Source organism: Chrysochloris asiatica, unplaced genomic scaffold (genome assembly GCF_000296735.1).
Source record: "Chrysochloris asiatica unplaced genomic scaffold, ChrAsi1.0 scaffold00424, whole genome shotgun sequence".
Taxonomy (NCBI): Eukaryota; Metazoa; Chordata; class Mammalia; order Afrosoricida; family Chrysochloridae; genus Chrysochloris; species Chrysochloris asiatica.
This window is the reverse complement of record NW_006408942.1, coordinates 661269-683635: the sequence shown is the minus strand read 5'-3', so window position 1 is coordinate 683635 and position 22367 is coordinate 661269. Positions and strand designations below refer to the sequence as shown.

At 53.5% G+C, this 22367-nt stretch overlaps 1 protein-coding gene across 1 annotated transcript in view; it reads right to left on the bottom strand.

Annotated features, from left to right (window-relative positions):
- Positions 1-15389, bottom strand: part of TPPP (tubulin polymerization promoting protein) — a 16829-nt gene extending 1440 nt beyond the window's left edge. Inside the window, exon 1 of the mRNA XM_006876889.1 lies at positions 15097-15389. Coding sequence (XP_006876951.1) covers positions 15097-15389 — 293 coding nt within the window. The remainder of the gene's footprint in view (positions 1-15096) is intronic.
- Positions 15390-22367: the final 6978 nt, after the last annotated feature.

Below are 22367 nucleotides of genomic sequence, written 5' to 3'. Positions count from 1 at the left end.
CTCCCTCCTCAGCACCGCCCCGTGCCTGTCACTCCTTCTCGGGACCGCTGACCCAGGGCTCTCTGGACCGCCCCCCGGCCCGCCCAGGATCTTCCCCCTGCTCGCCCGATTCCGCTGCCTCGACACCCCCGCCACCCCACCTCCATTCTCCCGCCTCCTGCGGACCGGAAGGAGCTTGGGGCCGCCCCAAACCTGCCCGGACCCACCCGGGACCTCCCCCTCCCTCGATCCTACGGCCTGCTCAAGACCTTTCCCCTCTCCCTCCAGCCTCCACCCTGCCCAGGACTTCTCCCCCATTCCTCTCCTCCCCGGTTCTGACCCCCGTCCGATCCCGCGGGGGGGAGAGGGGAAGGACTGGTCCTGCCCAGAACGTCCTCCCCCAGCCCTTGTCCATTCCCGCCAGGTCCCGGGACCTCCTGGCACCGCCTCCTGCCTTGGGGACCCGCCCGCAGGCCCCAGGACCTCAGCAAGCAGGCCTCAGATTGGTCCAGACTGGGAGTGCCGACCGCGGCTCGGTGTGCCTGGGTGAGGGCCCGGCAGAGTACGGTCTACGGGCTTTAGTTTCCGTGCCCGGCGCCCAGTCTGTTCCCCAGCCTTTCAGCTCTCCACCCCAACACGCGCCCCATGTGCAGCGTGTGTGTGGCCGCGGGTGTGCAAGGGGTGCACCTACACACACAACGGACACAGACCGATCACAGCGAGAAAGCCCCCGGAGCGCTTCGTCCCCACCACCACCACACACTCCTGGGCCTGATTCTACCGGGCCCGGAAATCACCTACGGAGCGCGCTCCTTCCCCAGCAGCGCCAGCTCCCGCTCAGCAAGCCCTGTGCCTCGTAACGAAGTTTCTGGGACCCCAGAGGAGGCCGACGAGTCTGCATCTACCCAACCTGGGGATGCAGTCTGAGCGGGACGCGTCTGGGGTCCTAACGTTAGGACTCGCGCCCCTTCCTTTCAGCCCGCTTTGGAGCGCCTGTCTCCAGGGTATGGCGGCGGGGGTGACTCCGCTGGGAAGAGCCCTGGTTTCACCCCCGCAGATGAAAATGTCTCCACTTTCCAAAACGATCCCCAAAGCAAGTCCAGGCAGGCAACGCGAACAGCGACAAACACCCGCTGCCCTGCGTCCTACGACCAGAGACGACTCATCAGGACGTGAACAATGATGGAGCGTGGGTGGCTACGCAGAGGCCACGCAAGCCACGTGGAGGCAGTGACCCAGGGGAAGTCCCTTGGTTTGAGCGGGATGGCACCCACGTGGTACCTAACCACAACGTGCACAGGTGTAACAAGCTCGCATACACACACACACAATCTACTGGTGTGCACATATCATACGGGCATGCACACCACCTCTTGTGATTTTTAAGATTCTGAAGCTCCTCTGTACCTACTTCCATCTCCCCAACTCACGGGAGGAAGAGGGGGTCCAATGCTGCCTACCCCCTGGCTGATGCAAGCTCCTTCATGGCCTCCTCGAGTCGCCCCGCACTCCCACCCTCAGCTCTCCAAGGCCTCACAATCGGGGTCCTACAAAGGCTCCTGAGGTTGCAGTCCTTAGGGGGAGATGCAGGGGCATTTACAGTGAGGGGTGCTGCCCTCCCTCCTCCCAAATCAGAACCCCCAAACGGGCTGTGAGCCTTCTAAACAGAGAAGGTAACCCCAAATCCCTCACCCCTAGGCGCTCACCCCGCCCTCAGGAACTGTTTTCCTCCAACAGCCGGTTGTCCTGAGCAACAGATGCAAACACACACATGTCCCGGAACCCAGCTTGGGGAAGCACATCCTCTGACACTGAGGCCAGGACAGAGCGTTCCCTAATCCACAGTCGCTTGGAGGATTAGAGCCATGCACATCTGCACCTGAGGCCAGGGCCCGCTGGAATGAGGCTGATCCCCGGGCCGTGGGCAGAGGAGGTGGGTCCATGAGGACCCCTCCAGATGGCCTGCTCGCTCCCCAACCCCCTGGCTCCGCCCTCTCCTTGGGCCCTGCGGTACCACCCCACCCACATGATCATTGAACTAAAGCAGACAGCTGGGAGGGAGTTAGGGGTCAGAAAACTGAGGGAAAACTGCAAACGGGGTATCTAATTGGCTCTTCCCTCCCTCTGCAGTACCTCCTCCCCGCTGTGCCTCTCCAGGACAGGTCCTCCATCTCTGCATCATGGTCCAGGATGCCCCATCTCCTGGCCAACGCCACCAGGCTCATCTGGGAGCTAGGGAGGAGGAAGTGCCGGGGCAGGGACATCATTGGGGCAGGGACGTGGGGCATGGGTGAGTCTATTCCAAATGAAGCCCACTCCTCCACATCCAGGGGGGGCAGGAGACTGCTCTGCCCAGAGAAGGCACAGGGGACTAGTGCAATTGCTGTTCTGATGCCCAGAGATTATTAGCACTCGGTCTATCCCCATATCCCACACCTGGAGCACGATCCCACAGCACCAGACTAGGGTCTGAGTCCAGAGGGTCAGGTTTGGCCCCAGCAGAGAACTTGAGACAGCTGGGACACCAACCGCACCCCACCCCACCGTGAAGGCAGGCTCACTCAGGACCCTGGAGCAAGTAGAGGCTCCACATGCAGAGCCAACTGCAGGTGTCTCCCTTGAGGGTTCCGCACCAGAGGGGGCTGCAGGCAGCCTGAAGGGGCCACAATCTGTGCATGCTGTGTGTGAGTGTGTGTGTCTGTGTGTCTGTGTGCATGTGAATGTGTGTCTTCACACATGTGACATCTTTCCTGGTTCTCAGTCATGGTCCCCAGTGCTCACAGCCTGGCCTGGTGTGTCTTGCCACCTCAGCCTCCACAGGCTAGAAACAGTATGCTATGACTGTTGGCACACTGCTCACGTCCTCAGCCACCCTGAGATCTGACTGCTGGCCGCTGGTGTAACTGAGACTGGAGTGTGACCTCGGGTGGAGACATGGAAGTCACCGAGGAGACACCAAAGGGATTCTCCACAGTTGTTGATCGTTTGTAATTTTCATTTAAACTTGCTCCACTGTTAGATGGCCAAACTTCATCTCTCATACTTCGGACGTATTGTCAGGAGGGACCAGTCACTGGAGAAGGACATCATGTTTGGTAAGGTGGAAGGTCAGAGAAAAAGAGGAAGACCCCCAACGAGAAGGACTGGCCAAGTGGCAGCATTGATGGACTCAAGTGTGGCGACAGTAGTGAGGTTGGTCCAGGATCGGGCACTGTTTCCTTCTGCTGTGCATAAGGTCGCTATGGGTCGGTACCAACTCGATGGCACCTAACAACAACAACAACAACAACAACAACTGTTAGACTGGTGTTCCTCTCATGGATCAGGCTGTGAGGACTCACCTGCTCTCAAGTACAAGGGCACATGGCTGAGACCAGACTCCTGGCCCTCCCTACAGCCCACCAGAGGCTGTGAGCACCGTGGACCCAAAGCATAGCTGTTGTGGTTGTTAGGTGCCATCAAGTCAGTACCGACTCATAGGGACCTTATGCACAGCAGAACGAAACACTGCCCGATCCTGGGCCAACGTCACTACAGTCGCCACGCTTGAGTCCATCAATGCTGCCACTTGGCCAATCCATCTCACTGGGGGTCTTCCTCTTTTTCTCTAACCCTCCACCTTACCAAACATGATATCCTTCTCCAGTGACTGGTCCCTCCTGACAGTATGTCCGGAATATGAGAGACAAAGCTTAGCCATCTTGGCCTCCAAGGAGCACTCTGGCTGCACTTCTTCCAAAACAGATCTATTGGTTCTTTTGGCAGTCCATGGCACTTTCAGTATTCTCCTGCAACACCATAACTCAAAGGCATCAATTCTTCTATGGTCTTCCTTATTCACTGTCGAGCTTTTGCACGCATATGAGGTTATCGAAAATACCATGGCTTGGGCCAGGCGCACCTTAGTCCTCAAGCTGACATCTCTGCTCTTCAACACTTTAAAAAGTTCCTGTGCAGCAGATTTGCCGAATGCAATACGTCGTCTGATCTCTTGACTGCTGCTTCCGCGAGTGTTGATAGTTGATCCAAGAAGAATGAAGTCCTTGACAACATCAATCTTTTCTCCATTGATAAGAATGTTGTTTATTGGTCCAGTGGTGAGGAGTTTTGTTTTCTTCACATTGATATGTAATCCATACTGAAGGCTGTGCTCTTTGATCGTCATCAGTAAATGTTTTAAGACCTCTTCACTTTCAGCAAGCAAGGTTGTATCATCTGCATATCGCAGGTTGTTAAATCTTCCTTCAATCCTGACGCCACGTTCTTCTTCATAGAACCCAGCTTCTCGGATTATTTGCTCAGCATACAAATTGAATAAGTATGGTAAGAGAATACAACCTTGTTGCACACTTTTAATTTTAAAACATTCAGTGTTCCCATGTTCTATTCGAACAACTGCTTCTTGGCCCAGGTACAGATTTCTCAGAAATGCAATGAAGTGTTCTGGAATATTCATACTTCTCAATGTTGTCCATAGCTTGTCATGATCCACACAATCGAAAGCCTTTGCGTAGTCAATAAAGCACAGTTAAACATCTTTCTGATATTCTCTGCTTTCAGCCAAGATCCATTGGACATCAGCAATGATATCCCTTGTTCCACGGCCTCTTCTGAATCTGGCTTGAACCTCTGGAAGTTCTCTGTCAATGTATGATTATAGCCATTTCTCTATTACCTTTAGCAAAAATTTACTCGCTTGGTATATCAAAGAGATTGTCCAATGATTTTCGTATTCCACTGGGTCACCTCTCTTTGGAATGGGCACAAATATGGATCTCTTTCAATCAATCGGCCAGATAGTTGTCTTCCAAATTTCTTGGCAGAGATGAGTGAGTGCCTCCTGTGCCGCCTTACTTTCTTGAAAGACTTCAATTTTTATTCCATCAATTCCTGGTGCCTTGTTCTTTGCCAATTCCTTCAATGCACCTTGGACTTCCTCCTTCAGTATCATTGGCTCTTGATCATATGCTACCTCTTGAAACAGTGATCATTAACCTTTCCTTTTGGTACAGTGACTCTGTATCCATCTTCTCTTGATGCATTCTGCATCCTTCAATAATTTGCCCAGAAAATCTTTCAAGAAAGAAAATCAAGGCTTGAATTTTTTCTTCAGTTCCCCCAGCTTGAGAAATGATGAGCATGTTCTTCATTTTTGGTTTTCTGACTCCAGATCTTTGCACTTTTTGTTGTAATATTTGGCTCTATCTTCTTGAGCTGATCTTTAAAATTTTCTGTTCAGCTCTTGGACCTCCTCATTTCTTCCATTTGCTTTAGCATCTCTACGCTGGAGAGCAAGTTTGAGTGTCTCTTCTGACATCCATTTTGACCTTTTCCTTCTTTCTTGTCTCCTTAATGACTTTTTGCTTTCTTCCTGTATGATGTTCTTGATGTCATCCCACAACTCTTCTGGTCCTTGGTCTTTAGTGTTTAATGTATCAAATCTATTCTTCAGATGATCTCTAAATTCAGGTGGGATGTAGTTAAGGTCATATTTTGGCTCTCATGGACTTGTTTTCATTTTCTTCAGTTTGAGTTTACATATGAGTAATTGATGGTCTGTTCCACAGTCTGCCCCTGGCCTTGTTTTCACTGATGATATGGAGCCTTTCCATCGTCTCTTTCTGCAGATGTGGTCAATTTGATGTATTAAGTGTATAGTGTATAGTCATCTCTTATGCTGTCTAAAGAAGGTATTAGAAATGAACAAATCATTGGTTTTGCAGAATTCTATCATGCGTTTTCCAGCATCATTTCTATCACCAAGGCCATATTTTCTAACTAATGATCCTTCCTCTTTGCCCCAACCTTTGCATTCCAATCACCGGTAATGAGCAATACATCTTGATTACATGTTTGATCAATTTCAGATTGACGAAGTTGGTAGAATTCTTCTATTTCATCTTCACTGGCTTCAGTGGTTGGTGCGTAAATTTGAATAATAGTGGTATTAACTGGGCTTCCCTGTAGGTGCATGGATATTATCCTATCACAGATAATGTTGTACCTCATGACTGATCTGGATATGTTCTTTTTGACAATGAATGCAACACCATTCCTCTTCAATTTGTCATTGCCGGCATAGTAAACCATGAGGTTGTCAGATTCAAAATGGTCAATACCAGTCCATTTCAGCTCACTAAGGCCTAAGATATCGATGGTTATGTGTTCTATTTCATTTTTGACAACTTCCAATTTTCCCAGATTCATACTTCATACATTCCATGTTCTGATTTTCAGTGGATGTTTACAGCTGTTTCTCTTCATTTTGAGTTTTGCCCCATCAGCCAATGAAGGTCCCATGGGCTTTACTTCATTCACATCATCATTGTCAACTCTACTCTGAGGAGGCAGCTCTTCCCCAGTTGCATTTTGAGTGCCTTCCAACCTGAGGGGCTCATTTTCCGGCACTGTATCTGACAGTGTTTCTCTGCTATTCATGAGGTTTTCAGTGACTAACTATTCTAAAGTAGTTCGTCACTCCTTCTTCCTAGTCTGTCTTCGTCTGGAAGCTCATCTGAAACCTGTCCACCATGGGTGACCCTGCTCATATTTAAAATACTGGCGGCATAGCTTTCAGAATCACAGCAACTCACAAGTCACCACAGTATGACAAACTGACCGACGAGTGGTGGCCATTTGGTTTTATGTGGAAACTGTCACTTTGAATTTCAAGGAGATCTGTGTGCATGCGTAGTAGAACCCTCCAGGGGTGGGGGTGGGGTGTCCATTTACTCAGGCATCCCCTCTAGTCACCAGAATGGAGGTGCACAGTCAGCAAGAGACCAATGAACAGATACCAAAAAAAAGAATGTCCACACCTGTATCTTCGTGGGTCTGTCACTCATCCGTGGCTGTTCTGATCCCTCCGCCACTTGGTCTCTCCCAAGATTGCGGTTCCAGGAGCAGCTGAGCATCTTGAATTAGAAAGCAGTGGATTTCTTGCTTCTGCTACAAATTCCCCCAGTTGTAAGCCTTCCAAGCTTCTAAATACTCCTTTTTATGTGGTTCAGGGTTCTAGCACCATCCCCTGAGCCTGCATGTTCCAGTATTCTGTGTTGTTGCAGTAGCCCCAGCAAATCCCAATAAGCACCGGGTGTAGTAGCCAAGATGATATTATAGAGGGGCACATATCAGAGGACCGGATTCCAAGACCCACTTCAGTGTGGGCAAACATGCAGACTAGAGCCCACAGAGAGGCCACACACAGGCCGTCAGTGGATCTGAAGGTGTCTGGCAGCTGTTGGAAAAAGGATGGGCTCCCACAATGGTGCTGGAAGCTGGTGGTGCACAGCCAAACGGGAAGGGCACCAGCCACACCCAGACAGGGCCTTAGCCACACCCCAACACGGTCCTAGCCACACCCCTACAGAGCCCTAGCCACGCCCCAACACTGTCCTAGCCACACCCCCTACAGAGCCCTAGCCACACCCAGACAGGGCCTTAGCCACACCCCAACATGGTCCTAGCCACACCCCCTATAGAGCCCTTGCCACACCCCAACACTGTCCTAGCCACACCCCCTACAGAGCCTTAGCCACACCCAGACAGGGCCTTAGCCACACCCCAACATGGTCCTAGCCACACCCCCTACAGAGCCTTAGCCACACCCAGAGAGGGCCCTAGCCACACCCCCTACAGAGCCCTAGCCACACCCCCTACAGAGCCCTAGCCACACGTCAGACACCGTACAGATGGCAAATGTGCACCATCATTGTGGATTCCGACCTCTAAGGAGCTCTGGTAGCGTAGTGGTTACGAATCGGGCTGCGAACCTTAAGGTCAGCGGTTCGAAACTACCAGCCGCTCCGCGGGAGAAAGATGAGGCTTTCTACTCCCGTAAAGATTTACACCCTCAGAAACCCTGTACAGGGTCGCTATGGGTCGGAACTGACTCGACGGCACTTAACAACAACAACAACAATGACTCACAGGACAGAGTGAAACTGGTCCTTGGGGTTTCTGACACTGAACGTTTACTGCCTCATGTTTCTCCTGAGGAGCAGCTGGTGGGTTTGAACCACTGACCTTGTGGTGAGCAGCCCAGTGCCTAGCCTCAGAGGGCAAATACACAGATAAGAGCTCTTTCACGTCAGTCAGTGGACACCACGCAGGGCCCCTGTGAGGGTAGTATGCACAGTGGCCGATGGAGGTGGCACGGTAAAGCAGCTGTGACCAAGAGCACACACAAAGCTGAAAGTGAATGTCCAGGGCAGTGTCCCCAGAAACCCTCTGTCCCTCAGCAGGGCTGCACCCACATGGGGTACCCTGCTTGTAACAGAGGAGTCCCAGCTGCTAGAACTCTGGGGAAGGGGGCTCTGGATTTGGTTGGGGTCACGTGCTCTCCATGTTCTCCCCTGCAGCGAGACAGGCGGACTTGGGAGAGAAAAGAGTAGGGCTCAGGGTGGAGACAGAGGTCATGTTCAGGGGGCTTATCATATGGGACACCCTTGAAGTCTGAGGGAGAGAGGGGGCTGGCTGGAGGGAGGGACCCTCTAGAACCTTCCCACCTACGGGGCTCGAATGGTGTGCATATTTATGGCCGCACCGCTTAGACAGGTGTGCATGTCTGGGGTGAGGTCCAGCTCCTCAAGCTGAGACCTGAGGGGCCGGCCCCACACCCTAAACTGCCCATGGTGCTGCGCTCGAGTGCTGCCCCTCGGGTCCCCCAAGCATCCTGGGTGGCTGTGGATCTGGGGACGTCATACCTCACATTGGCCTCCATGGTGAGCGGACTCAGGGTGTTGGCTGTGCCCTCCAGGCCCCATTGGGCATGCTCAGTGCACACAGTGTCTCCCGCGTGTCCTGGACTGTCAAAGGCACCCCTGTCCCTGCCTGGACTGACATGTGGACAGCAGATCAGTGACCACACTGCCTGTCTGGCCCACAGCCTCCCGAGCGGCACCAGGCACCACCAGTGCGAGTCACTGGGGCCAGGGTGTGGGCGCCAGATGTGGGGCTGGCCGGCAGGATGCCCATCTGCACCTGTGCCCCCCAGTGACACCCCCACCCCCCACCCCATGGTCTGCCTTGAGCAGCGGGAGCACTCGGGACAATACATGCCATTCCCCGGGGACATTGAACTACAGGACGCAGCTCTTAGCCACAGGACAGAGTCGGCTTGTTCTGCAAAGTCAATTAGAACTAGAGAGTCTTCTCCACACACAATGGCCCCTCCTGTCCTGCTGGGAAGACTGTGGCTTTGTCCAGCCTGGGGGAGGGGCGGCGAGGCCTCTAGGGGGACCCAGCGCAGGAGAGCCACTGACCACTCCACGGCTCACGGGGTGTCTGCACGCAGGTGCTGCTGTAGGACTGTCCCGCCAAAGCTCCGGGAAGACATGTCAGGGGTCTCAGCCAACTGGGGACAACTTCCTCCACGTGTCTGAAAGTGTTTAGAGAGTTCGTGTGTCTGTGTGTGTGTGTGTATGATGTATAGGAGGTGAGGTGTGTGTGAGTGTGGTGTGTGTTAGGGGTGTGTGTGTGAGGTGTGTGTGGTGTGTGGGAGGTGAGGTGTGTGTGTATGTGTCTGTGTGTGATGTATGGGAGGTGAGGTGTGTGTTAGGGGTGTGTGTGTGAGGTGTGTGTGGTATATGAGTGTGTGGTGTGTGTGGTGTACAGAAGGTGAGATATGTGTGAGTGTGTGCTCTGTGTTAGGGGTGTGTGTGTGAGGTGTGTGTGGTATGTATGTGAAGTATGGGAGGTGAGGTGTGTGTGAGTGTGTGGTGTGTGTGGTATATGAGTGTGTGGTGTGTGGGAGGTGAGGTGTGTGTGCATGTGTATGTGTCTGTGTGATGTATGGGAGGTGAGGTGTGTGTGAATGTGTGGTGTGTGTTAGGGGTGTGTGTGGTATATGAGTGTGTGGTGTGTGGGAGATGAGGTGTGTGTGAGGTGTGTATGAGAAAACTCCTCACAGACACCTCCAGCTCCCCCATGACCTCTGACCCTGTTGGTCTCACGTGATGACCACAGTTGGTCCCTCCCATGGGTCATGTCCCCAGTGAGCCCTTCTAGGGGTGAACAAATGAACAGACAAGAGAAAGAATGTGGCTGTCAAGTCAGCAAAGCTCCTCCGTGAAGAAGGAGGGGGGTCGTCCTTGGGTCCCACGTGCAAGTGAAGGGGGAGCTCTGGCACCCCACCTGAAGACCCTTCCCCTGCACTCCCTTCCCACTCTCAGGTGACCTGTGCTGAGGAGGAGGCTTCACTCCCTGCCCTGTCCTGTGGGCATGGTGGCAGGGGGCAGGAGTCCTCTTTCCTTGGACCCACATTGTGACCTAAAATAGCAAGGACTCCTGCTTTCTGAGCTCTAGAGACCAGAAGACATGTTGTGATGTGCCGGTGGTCCCAGGCCCCCTCACTCTATTGCGTCCACCTTCCCCTGGCACCTGTCCTCTGTCTGTCACTGGATTTAGAGCGGCCTAGAACCTCCTGGTGATCCATCTCAATGACCCTGTTTCCAAATAAGCCACCCAGGTCTGGGGTCGGGTCACGGGCCACACAGACCTTCCACAGACCTACTCCAGGGAAGCGGAGGTTCATAGAGGCCGAGGCAGGCCCCAAACCAGACCCAATGACACGGCCACAGCCAGGACCACACCAACTGCCCACAGGTTCCCAAGACTGACATCTTTACAGAAGCAGGCAGTCTCATCTTTCTCCTGAGGAGACACTGGTGGGTTTGAACTGTCAAGCTTTCAGTTAGCAAGCCAGTGCCCGGTCACTCTGCTGGCCACTATTCCGGACACTCCCCTAGCCTCTACTTTGTTCACTCCTCTGGTCACTCCAGCCACAGTCCTGCTCAGGAGAGGTGGACAGACGTCGTTGAAGGCAGGGTTCTAGTTGACACAACCCCTCAGCATGAGCTGGAAGCCCCCTGCCTCACGAGCACCTCCCCTTCCCCGATGGGGGCATGCAGTGGCAGAGCAACCCTGAAGCTAAGTCCCCTGTCCCATCCCCGCTCAGAGCCTACAGCAGGCACGGGATGGGACTGCGTGGCCTGTGGCCTGGGAGGGGCAGAGTCTGGGCCCATCAGTACCTGGAGAGGCATCCGGGGGCCACCAACCCCAAACCTGGAGAAGGCAAGGGGGGGCTCCCTCTGCTCCTCAAAACTCCAGGTGACACATGGCCACCCACCCAGAGCCAGTGTGAGAGAGCTCAAGGGAGCAGCAAGATAGAACCACCCAGACACAGACAGACAGACAGACAGACAGACAGACAGACTCAACACAGAGCTATAGTAGATCAACACACAGACAGACACATGTGCAGAACACAGACAGACACACAGGTACAACACAGACAGACACACATGCAGAACACAGACAGACACACAGGTACAACACAGACAGACACATGTGCAGAACACAGACAGATACACAGGTACAACACAGACAGACACAAATGCAGAACACAGACAGACACACAGGTACAACACAGACAGACACATGTGCAGAACACAGACAGATACACAGGTACAACACAGACAGACACACGTGCAGAACACAGACAGACACATGTGCAGAACATAGGTACATAGACATAGACCATATATGTTCCGATACAATGCCCACAGACATAGCTACAACACGGAACTCAGACAGACGCAGTGGAGGGTGGGAGACCCTTGTCTGGCCTGCTTAGCAGTAGGGTTAGCAGCAGTGAGCTAGTGTCGGACTGCAGAAACTTTGTTTAAAGTTTACACATGGTAACTTCACAACAAACAGACGCTGCCATGACGACAGGGTCCAAACAAAGGCCAGCGGGTATCCGGGGCTGGCGTTGGGCCTGCAGCCATGACAACCAGCTGTCAACAGCAAGTGACCGGTAATCAAGATTGTATAAGGGCACAGGCGGGCAGCGCCCACACCAGCCCATTGCGGTCTGCCACACCTTGGGCAGGGCAAAGGTGCTTCCATTACAGTGGGGCTACTGCCGTCCTGAAGGACCAGGAAGGGGTACAGCGGCCTCAGGAACCTTGTCCTGGGGTGTTGTGGACCCCACAGATGGGGATCCCAGTTCTCGTGCAGTGCAGGGACACAGGTCCCGAGCCAGAACGCACCCTCCATAGCCCACTCTCCAAAGTGCACATTGAAACCATCTTAGATGGTTCATGGATGCAGGTGAATGTGTGCATGCATATGTGAGCATGTGCATGTATACAGCACACACGTCTATATGTGCACAGTGTGCATGTCTATGCATACAGGTGACTCTGTGTATGGGTGCATGCATAGGTGCAGGTGTGTGTAATATGTGTGCCTGTGTGTTATGTGTGGGCACATATGTTGTGTGTACACATGCATGTGTGTCTACACATTCAGGTGTGTACATGTGGGTGCAAGTATGTGTGTGTGTTACATATGTGTGTGTGTTGCACACATATCTATGCATGCAGGCATCTGTGTGGGGTGTATGCTTATGTGTGCATGTGTGTTGTGTGTGAACGTGCACGTTGTGTGAACACACACAGTGCATGTCTATACACACAGGTATTTGTGTGTGTGTGTGCGGGTGCAGGTTTGCATGCACACACGAGTATGTGTGTGTCATATATATATATATATATATATATATGCTGTGTGTGCCCATGTGTAGTGTCTATGCATGCAGGTCTTTTGCATGTGGGTGTATGCACACAGGTGTGTGCCTATGTGGTGGCCTGTAGGCAACTTTGGTGGAAGGAATTGCAGGCCTTGGGAAGCAAGTCAGCAGCCGCACCTGCCCCCACAGTGCAAGCTGGTCACGGGGTGCCTGCCTGGGCCTGCCCAACTCTGGGTACTCTGGGGCCAGTAGCAAGCTTCGTGAATTCCTGGGATATGGACGGACGGGTAGCCCATGGACAGGGCCTCCAAATCACTCCTCCGCCCAGCTCCAGTCTGCTGGAGGTACGATCCCCAAAGTCAAGCCACGCCATGGACACCAGCATTCCTCTGACCATGTCATCAGTGCCTCCCTGTGGCTGACCCCCCCTGGACTGCAAGACTGGACCGTCCATCTACACTCAAGGTGAGGCCACTGTTGGTCATGAGACTGGGGCTCCTCTTGCACCTGGTCACCCTTCAATCCTGGAACTGAACTCGCCCGACCCTCCATTTCAGTCACATGATGGACAGGACTCGAGGTGGGCAGTAACACAGCGAGGCCATCACCCGCATGAGGCACGAGGTCAAAGGGCAGCATTTGCCCAAGAGCGAGCTCAGAAGGCAGGAGGGAGCGGAAGTGGAAAGAGTGTTGGTGCATCGCGGGGACCGTAACCAATGCCACGAAGCACAACATGCGTGTGTACAGGAAATCACAGTCCACAGCTCCTCCGGAGACAGCACTTCCCCTTCTGAAGGAAGGAAGGCGTGAGTCGTAGATGCTGCTTGGCTATTGAGGAGACCCTTCATCACAACAAGCTCTAAGCAGAGACGAAAGCTGAAGAGCTCGCGGACAACAGAGGCTGCTGGGAGGGGGTTCGGGATTGGTTCATCCTCCCCAGACCACACCCCCTGTTGTGTAGGTCAGGGGTGGGGGGCCTTTGCCTAACAAAATTTATAACATCATTCACAGGCCATACAAAATTATCAACTGAAAAACTAGTCTGCTATATTAGTAATTTTCCTGGGGCGCTGTAGGGTCAGCGCTGGACTGCAAAGCACAAGGTCGGAAGTTCAAACCCACAGCTGCTCCTTGGAAACCCTGTATAGCACTTAACAACAACCAAACAGTTAATGAACTCACCCCTAATGGGATGGCTGGCTGGCACTGTGGTTGCCTTGGCAGGCCAGACCAAATGATTTCAGGGACCTTATCCTGCCCGCGGGCCAGACGTTCCTACCCCAGTGTATGTGGAGACAAAGCTGTCTGCGTGTGTGCATATATGCCACACCCATAAACACACCTGCTCACACCTTTGGGGACAAAACTACTCCCAGGTCAGACACAGCTCACGGACTTGTGACTCACGTGGACTCAGCCCCATCCTGTCACGGCGCCCAAGGCTCTGACATAGACCCGACCACTGCCGGGATCAAGTGGTGCTTTTCACTTGGTTTTACACATGCCCCATAAAGTTGGCAGGAGCCCATGTATTAGACCCTTTCCAGCACACAGCTTCCCAAAGTGAGACAACCTCACATGCTGCACCACAAGGAAAAGTAGCAGGAAGATGGTCATCCCACACACAGCAGGATCCCCGACCACATAGCTGGGCAGCCCACGCATCTGCCTCCAGGAGGCGTGAGGCCCAAGTGCCCACTGGACCCTCAGACTCTGGCTTGCAGTCCTCCCCCGACCCACCTGCCCCTTCATTTGAGCAGAAAAACAAAAGGTCTCAACAACTAACATCCAAAATAGAGCCACCAACCTCGAGGGCTCACTGGTTAAAGACGATGTAAAATAAGCAGGTGCTCATGCGTTCTTCCAACAACAGGGGTGACGGGGGCAGGCGAGAGATGCGGGTGTCTGTGACCCCGAATTGTGCACGTAAAGGGACACCTTGTGCTAACAGATGACATCTCAGCTTACCACCAAATGTCCAGGAAAAAGATGTGCAAACACACATAAAGCACACACACACTCACAACACATGCACACACACACACACACACACAAGGACACATGTGCACCCATGTACACACACAAACACCACACATGCACAGCTACACTTGCTACACACAGGGACACCTGTGCACACATATACACACAACACATACCTGCATACACACTAGGACACACAGGCACACACACACACACCTACACATTGTACATGGGTACACAAATGTGCACATGTACACACACACTACACACAGTGCACATGGGTACACAGATGTGCATATGTACACACACGACACACTGGAACAAATGCATACACACAGCTGCACAATGCATGGGGGCACGCACACACGTGTACACACATACAAAGCACTTGTTGCTCACTTATGCACACTGTACACTGGGACACACATGCTCACACTCACACCTGCACACACTGCACGGTGCACCCAGCAGGGCGCAGTTCGGGCAGCGTGGGCACGTGCTGCCCCCCCCCACACACACACACACTCCTCTGCATACAGGCACTGGCAGGGAGATGTGACATGGCGCCGTGGAGGGCAGCCTGCCGCCCGGCCTGCACTCACTTGATCTTGCTGAAGACGATGTCCACGTCGGTGATGGTCACGGCCTTGCCATCGATGACTTGGCAGTCTCGGCACAGCTTGGACCAATTCTTCCCGTGCATCTCTCGGCCGGTGGCTCGCGTGTCACCATGCACTGCGAACCTCCGGAAGGCCTCCTCCAGGGCGCTGACTTCTGCTGCCACCGCACCCTCAGGGTTACCCTCCGGCTCCTGTGACAGCCGCTTGGGGTCCCCTGGAGACTTGGGGGGCGTCTTGTTGGCGGCCTTGGTGGGTTTGGCCTTGCTATCAGCCATGCTGCTGGGAGGAGGGAGAAGAAAGGGTCATGTGCTCGTCCCCACAGGAACTCAGATGGGGCAGAGGTGAAACGAGGGAGCCCCCAGGACCTCCTCAGCCAAGCTCCTGGTCAGCACCGCTGATGGGGGTACCACTTGGCATCCTGGGGACCCCAGGCCAGCAGCTCAGGGTCCCACTTCACCATGAACACAGCCCCAGCCCCTAGGTCCCTAGCCCCTTGGTCCCTTACCCACCTATGCACCCCTCTCGTCTCAAACCCACGTCCTCCCCACCCTCCACCCTAGGTGATCTGCAAGGATGTGGGTGTAAGAACACCTACAGAGACCATGGGGAGAGAAGCTTTTTTGTGTGTGAATGTGTGTGCGCACATGTGAGCTCACACACACATACATGTGTCTTACATCTGCACACTGGCCTGCAACCTGCATCTGCATACACGTGAGCACACACATGTTGATGTATCTTGTGCATGTGTGTGCATACGTGTACATATATTTGTGTACACGTGTGTGCACACATGCAGTATGCACACAGGTGTGTCTGTGTGCATGTGCATTCGTGTGAACATGTGTTAGTGTGTCTTGTCACATGTGTGGATATGTGTGTGCACGCACGTGTACACACGTATGCACCTTACACATACACATAGGTGTGTGTGTGTCTATGTGCATGTGCGTTTGTGTGCACACGTGTGTGTGTGTTGGCGTGTGTGTGCCTGAGCTCTGGCCACCCAGAGCAGGGTGTCATGTCCCCTGGGGGTGCTGAGGAGACACAGTGTCCATCCACCTCCCTCTATGAGCTCAGACCTGGCAGAGAGCTCCCACCATCTGGACTGGGGCTGGGCTGGCATGCAGGCCATCAAGGCTGACCCTCCAGGACCCATCAGCAACCACATACGTCCTTTCGTGTCCCAACACAAGATGCACCCCTGCCCTTCAGAGGCCAGAGTGACCTGGGCTTGTGGCATCTCTAAAGGTTGGGGGGGGGGGAGGAGAGGAAGCCCACCCGCAGGCACAGACCAAATTCAGGCAGGAGGGTCTATGGCACCCCAAAACCGCAGTCTGGGTTCTCCCATGTTCATTATGGTTGCAGGACAGGAGGGAGATCCTGAGTGTGGCCTTGGTGTAGCCTAGATCACACGAGCACCCCCAAAGAGAGCATTCTGAATAAAGTGAGTGCTGAGCCATGTCCCGGGGCCTCAGACCCCTGTCCTCTCCTGCTCTCATGATGGCTCTGAAAGTGCAAATTGCTGACAAGCAAACCAGGACACCCGGAAGTGGAGTGCTCCTTAGGGCTCAGGGGGAGAGGAAAGGGTGCAGAGTAAAATGTTACATGAGAAGGTTCCAGGGAACGCTCACTGGAACGGAAGGCCATGGGCTGACTCCCCAGGGGGCTGGGGCTCCGATAGCTCCAAAGGGACCCCAGAGGTGACGCCAGCAGGATGGGGCCTGGCTCAAGTTCCAGCTTCATCACCGACACCATCTCTGTGTCTGAAACAGGAGTATCTTTGGAGACTGGCCACAGGTTACCACGGGCTCTCTGATATCGTCAGAAGGAAGAGGTGCTCAGAGATGACTAGAAACCGTCACCCATTTGGCCAGAACACACAAAGCTGACGTATGAACACAAGTTTGTTCAGCTTCGTCAGAGAGGAAGACAGATCTCAGTTTATGAAGCTTCACTCTTGGCCCCAGAAATGTCTTGTGAGGAAAAGGTGGAAAGCACCAGGAAGGGCCAGGCTCTTGGGGTGGGGTTGGGGGGGCATGGAGCGACCGTGGTGTCTCTGTCCTCAGCTATAAAAATGTTCGGATTTCCTACAGCTGCTATTTCACAACAAGGAAAAAGTCAGTACCTAACAGCGCATTGAAACATGAGCCCCCAAGCTCCCTGCCCACAGGTACACCCCCAAGTTCTGTGGAGCAGACACAGCCAGAGTCTCCAGGGGACTGACAAGTCCCACCGAGAACGTTCACACCTGCACTGCACGCTCTGGGTATTTTAAAGACATGATTAACGGAGATACACATGCAGATGGGGTTATCGGAGAACCCCGTCACTGGGAGCCAGTTAGCGAGAAGAGATGTGAGGGTCAGCCCAGGACAGGCTGTAGCGAGGTGGCCAGGCCGCGCACTAGACACCACGTGGCTTGAACTTAACTCACGGGGTTGTCTCCGAGTTCGCTGGTCACTCCGCACACAATCTACCATGCTGGACACTCACCTTCACAGAAGATGGAAGGGTAAGATATAAAACAAGTCCACCTGCTAGTTGGCAGACAGGAACCACACAAACACACTCTGTATCTTCAGGTAGGAAGATGAGCTCAGAAAGAAACAGAGTCAGGGGGCGCAGCGTTTGAGTGGACATCAGCATGAGAACTGCCATGTGGGAAATGCTGCTGGACACAGTGCCTGGCACAGACACCGCGCTGGCTACCAGCTAGGCAGACTGCCATTCTCACTCAGCCCAGGGTCCTCCAGTGTGGTAAACCTACCACAAGCAGGGGGCAAAGTTCAGGAGAGGGACAGGACGTCTGTGAGGAAAAGGAGCACTGAATCTATTGTCCAGACACCCTGGGCACCAGACACGTGGACCAACACTCAGAATATTCACAGGAAAATGCGTGCAATATCCTCGCAGACGACACTCCAGTGTGAGCGTGGGCTGATTCATACATTCACCCAGACCATGCTGCAGGGAAAGGGTGGGATCATTTCTACACCCACACAGACTACCACTCATGTGCTCACACAGAGTATGACTCAGGTGAGTGGAGAAACATAGGCATTTGCAGAGCTATAAGATCTCCAAAACTTGGTCACACTCTGCTGACTATTGTATTCCATGAAAATGAACCAGGAAACCAGGAAAGAAGGCGTGGCTGCAGAAACCCATGGCTCCGATCCAGAAGAGAGGTCAAGGGAAGCCCAGGGGACAGCATGTGACAGCACTGTCGTGCCCCCCAGGCCATGATAGGACTGACCAGAAATCAAGGAAATGACCAGGGAGGTTTTGAGATGAGAAAGCAGCGTTCCTTGCGCTCCACTCTGGGATCGTTTGAAGGTGGCTGGGCCAGTCAACATTTCCTTCTGGGATATATGACATGACTTTGCAATGTGTGTGTAGGGTTGTAGGGTTTGGTGGATTCAGCATAGCTTTAGTTCTCAGAAGACGCTCAACTAAGATTTCAGATGGAATGGTCTGATCCAAACCACATAAGAATGTAAAGGCCAAAGGACCCCTGAGGACAGGCTGTGGGGGTGGGGAGTTGGTGGGACACAGCAGTTCCTTTGTTGTCCCACCCATGGGAGACACACTAGGCTGTGATACCTGGCGCAGAGCTGGGAGGACAGTCTCCAGCCTTCTGGGCATTTTGTCTGTCTTGTTTTGACACAAACATGTGTTGGTGGTGGTGCCGTGGAGTCGGTTCCAACTCACAGTGACCCTGGACAGGGTTTCCAAGGAGGAACTGGTGGATTTTAACTGCCGACCTCATGGTTAGCAGTCCCGTGTTTATCCTACAGCAAACATGTAATACTTTGATAAATGCTTTTCTTCTAACAAAAGTTAACTAAGTTGGAATAAGGAAGACTGTAGAAGAATAGATGCATTTGAGTTATGGTGTTGGAGGAGAATATTGAAAAGTGCCACGGACTGCCAAAAGAACCAACAGATCTGTGTTGGAAGAAGTGCAGCCAGAGTGATCCTTGGAGGCCAAGATGGCCAGACTTCATCTCTCATACTTTGGACATATTGTCAGGGGGGACCAGTCACTGGAGAAGGATATCATATTTGGTAAGGTGGAGGGTCAGAGAAAAGGAGGAAGACCCCCAACAAGATGGATTGGTAGTGGCAGCATCAGTGGGCTCAAGCGTGGCAACAATAGTGAGGTTGGCCCAGGACCAGGCAGTGTTTCGTTCTGTTGTGCATAGGGTTGCCATGAGCCAGTACCAACTCGATGGCACCTAACAACAACAACTAACATGAATAAATTAAACCGCATGTGCTGATGTAGTAAGATCTCCAAGATTCTCGTTTGTTCTTCAGAGAAGGAGAACGTAGATTAGCTGAAATAACACACCCCATTCTGGAAGCAGAAAAAGAGGAAAGAGATACGTTGAGACTGAAGGATGCTGGGAGCCAATGCTTTGCCTTGGCCTGGGTGGGAGTGAGTGGAGAGAGGGCATGGCTCTGTGCTCTCCCGTGTGGGTGAAAAGCACGTGTCATTCTCACGACGGTGGTAAAAGTGATGCGTTGACTTCCAAGGCAGTGAGGCACGGGCAGAGACTGCCGTGGAGCATGCACATCCTGGAGTCTGCCACGCAACAGTGAGGACTTGCTGCTGGCTGCCCTCCTCGGCTGCAGGTGTGTGCTGGCCGGCTCCCCTTTCTGCTGCCTTACATTTTCTGGGAATGGTGCGGTGGGTTTGTGCCCCAGCAGGAGACCTCCCCTTCCCTCCACCTGTGGTGCTCCACTTCCTCCTCAGGGTCAGGTAGACATTCAGCAAGAGGGGATGTAAGGGAGGCACTAAAAAGCAGATGGGTGCCCACAGTTCCCAGGTGTGTTTCTGTGTTTCCAGGTCTGTACCTGTATTCGGTCAGAGGTTCAAAACTACCAGCCGCTCCATGGGAGAAAGATGAGGCTTTCTACTCCCGTAAAGATTTATACCCTCGGAAACCCTGTACAGGGTCGCTATGGGTTGGAACCAACTCGACGGCACTTAACAACAACAACAACAACCTGTATTCCTAGGTGTGTACCTGTGTTCCCAGGGGTATACTTGCATTCTCAGGGGTGGACCCATGACTCAGGTGTGTACCTGTGTTCTCAGGTGTGTACCTGTATTCTCAGGGGTGGACCCATGTCCCAGGTGTGTACCTGCATTCTTAAGGGGAAACCCCATGTTCCAGGTACGTATTTGTGTTCCCAGGTGTGCACCTGAACTCTCAGTGGTAGACCCATGTCTCAGATGTGTACCTGTATTTCCAGGTATGTTCCCCATGTTCTCAGGGGTGTACCCCATGTCCAAGATGTGGACCTCACATCCCAGATGTGCCCTGCATGCCCAGGTGTGCTCTGTATGCCCAGGTATGTACCTGTGTTTTCAGAGGTAAACCCTGCATCATATGTGCTTACCTATGTTCCTGGGGTGGACCCCTTGCCTAGGTGTTCCGTACATACCCAGGTGTGTCCTGCACACCTAGGTGTAAACCAGAATTCTGAGGTGTGTACCTGTGTTCCCAGGTGTGGACCCCGCATCTCAGGTGACTCTGCACTCTGAGTGACTGAACATAACAGGGTCCACCTTTTCAGCAGCGAGCCCCCGGGGTCTGGGGACTGTCCCCCAGCTCCAGGCTCAGCAGTGAACGTGGTGTGGTACCTGGCAGGACTGCACCTTGTCTCCCATAAGCAGCAGCCTGGCCCCTGGGCAGATGAGGAATCAGGAGGGCATGGTCTCAGCTCAGCCAGGCTGCAGGGCAGACGACACACCTATGTGGCCCTTCAGGTAAGGACTTCTGGGAGGTGGGTGTCTAAGGCATTCCCGCGGCCCCTGCCCAGGTGGCCCTGGCCTCATCCCATGCCTGTCCCACAACACAGGCCCAGTTTCTCCATCGGGGCAGCAGTGGCGGGGACCACTCCACCATGGTTGGTACTCCAGCGCCCCAGCCAGATCACCATGGTGGCTGAATCTGCTCCTAGGCAGGAACCTGGGGGGTCTGCAACCCCTGCAGGTCTGCGGCTCTGGTAGGCCTCAGCCTCCAAAGAGAACCTGCAGAAAAGGGAGGGGCCCTCTGGTGTGCGCAGTCTCTAGAATGTTCCCTGGGGGCTCTTTTCCAGCTGGGTCCCAGGAAAGAGGACAAGGGAGAAGGAGGGATGGGGCGATGACAGAACAAAACCGAAAGAGAGACTTCCAGCAAGATGACACGTAGGCAGACACACTACAACAAACACGAAGGTGGTGTGCCATCGAGTCGGTTCCGACTCATAGCGACCCTGTATGGGGTTTCTGAGGCAGTAAAACTGTGTGGGAGCAGAAAGCCTCATCTTTCTCCCATGTAGAGCCTGGTAGATTCGAACTGCTGACCTTGCAGTTAGCAGCCCAACGCATAACCAGGACTCCTTACACTCCAGATAGCTGTTGTTATTAAGGGCCGTCGAGTTGGCTCTGACTATAGCGACCCTGTACAGGGTTTCCAAGGAGCTGCTGGTGAGCGTGAACCACCGAGCTTGCGGTTCAAAGGGATCATGCGGTCTGGCACTTTAAGCCACAGCGCCACACCAGGACAAGACACAACAAAGATTGTGGGGAGAGACCAGCAGAAGCAGATACAGATGGAAATCCTGGAGCCCTGCACTGCAGAGGAGCGGTTGGGTAAGTGGACTGATGCATGCTGGGAGCAGAAGCTGAGCAGGGATGGACAGAGAGAGAGGGAGACTGGGGAATGGCCGGACAGACGCAATGCTACCATCTTCTGAGAGCACTTTTGGTGACAGACGGTGGCCTGGCAGAGCAGACTCATACAGGCAATGGGAAAGGTACGATTCCGTCATTTTCTCTACGTTCCCCTGCTGAACAGAGGTGTGGCCAGCTGCCATCCTCATCTCTGTGCAGACTCTGCTGTCCCAGAGCTTGCAGCTGCACGGTTGGCGAGCCATGCCAGTGTGGGGCGAGCTGGCTGCACCGAGATTCAGGTGGGCTTGGCTCCATCCAGACCTGCAGAACGTGCAGAGCCACCAGAGCAGCATGTAACCAGTCACCCTGCCCCCAGCTGCCCCGTGGTCCTAACAGACACTGAAACCAGCTCCATGAACTACTTCCCAGGAAGTGCCCTGAACACAGACAACACCTAGAACAGTGGGAACTCCATCAGGGCCTCCTACACCCACCGTGGGAGCGCTTTGGCTGGCTGGAGTCACCAAGGTTGTCTCCTCTCTGGGTCCGACAGCTGCACTTGTGCACTTTTCATCATCCTGCT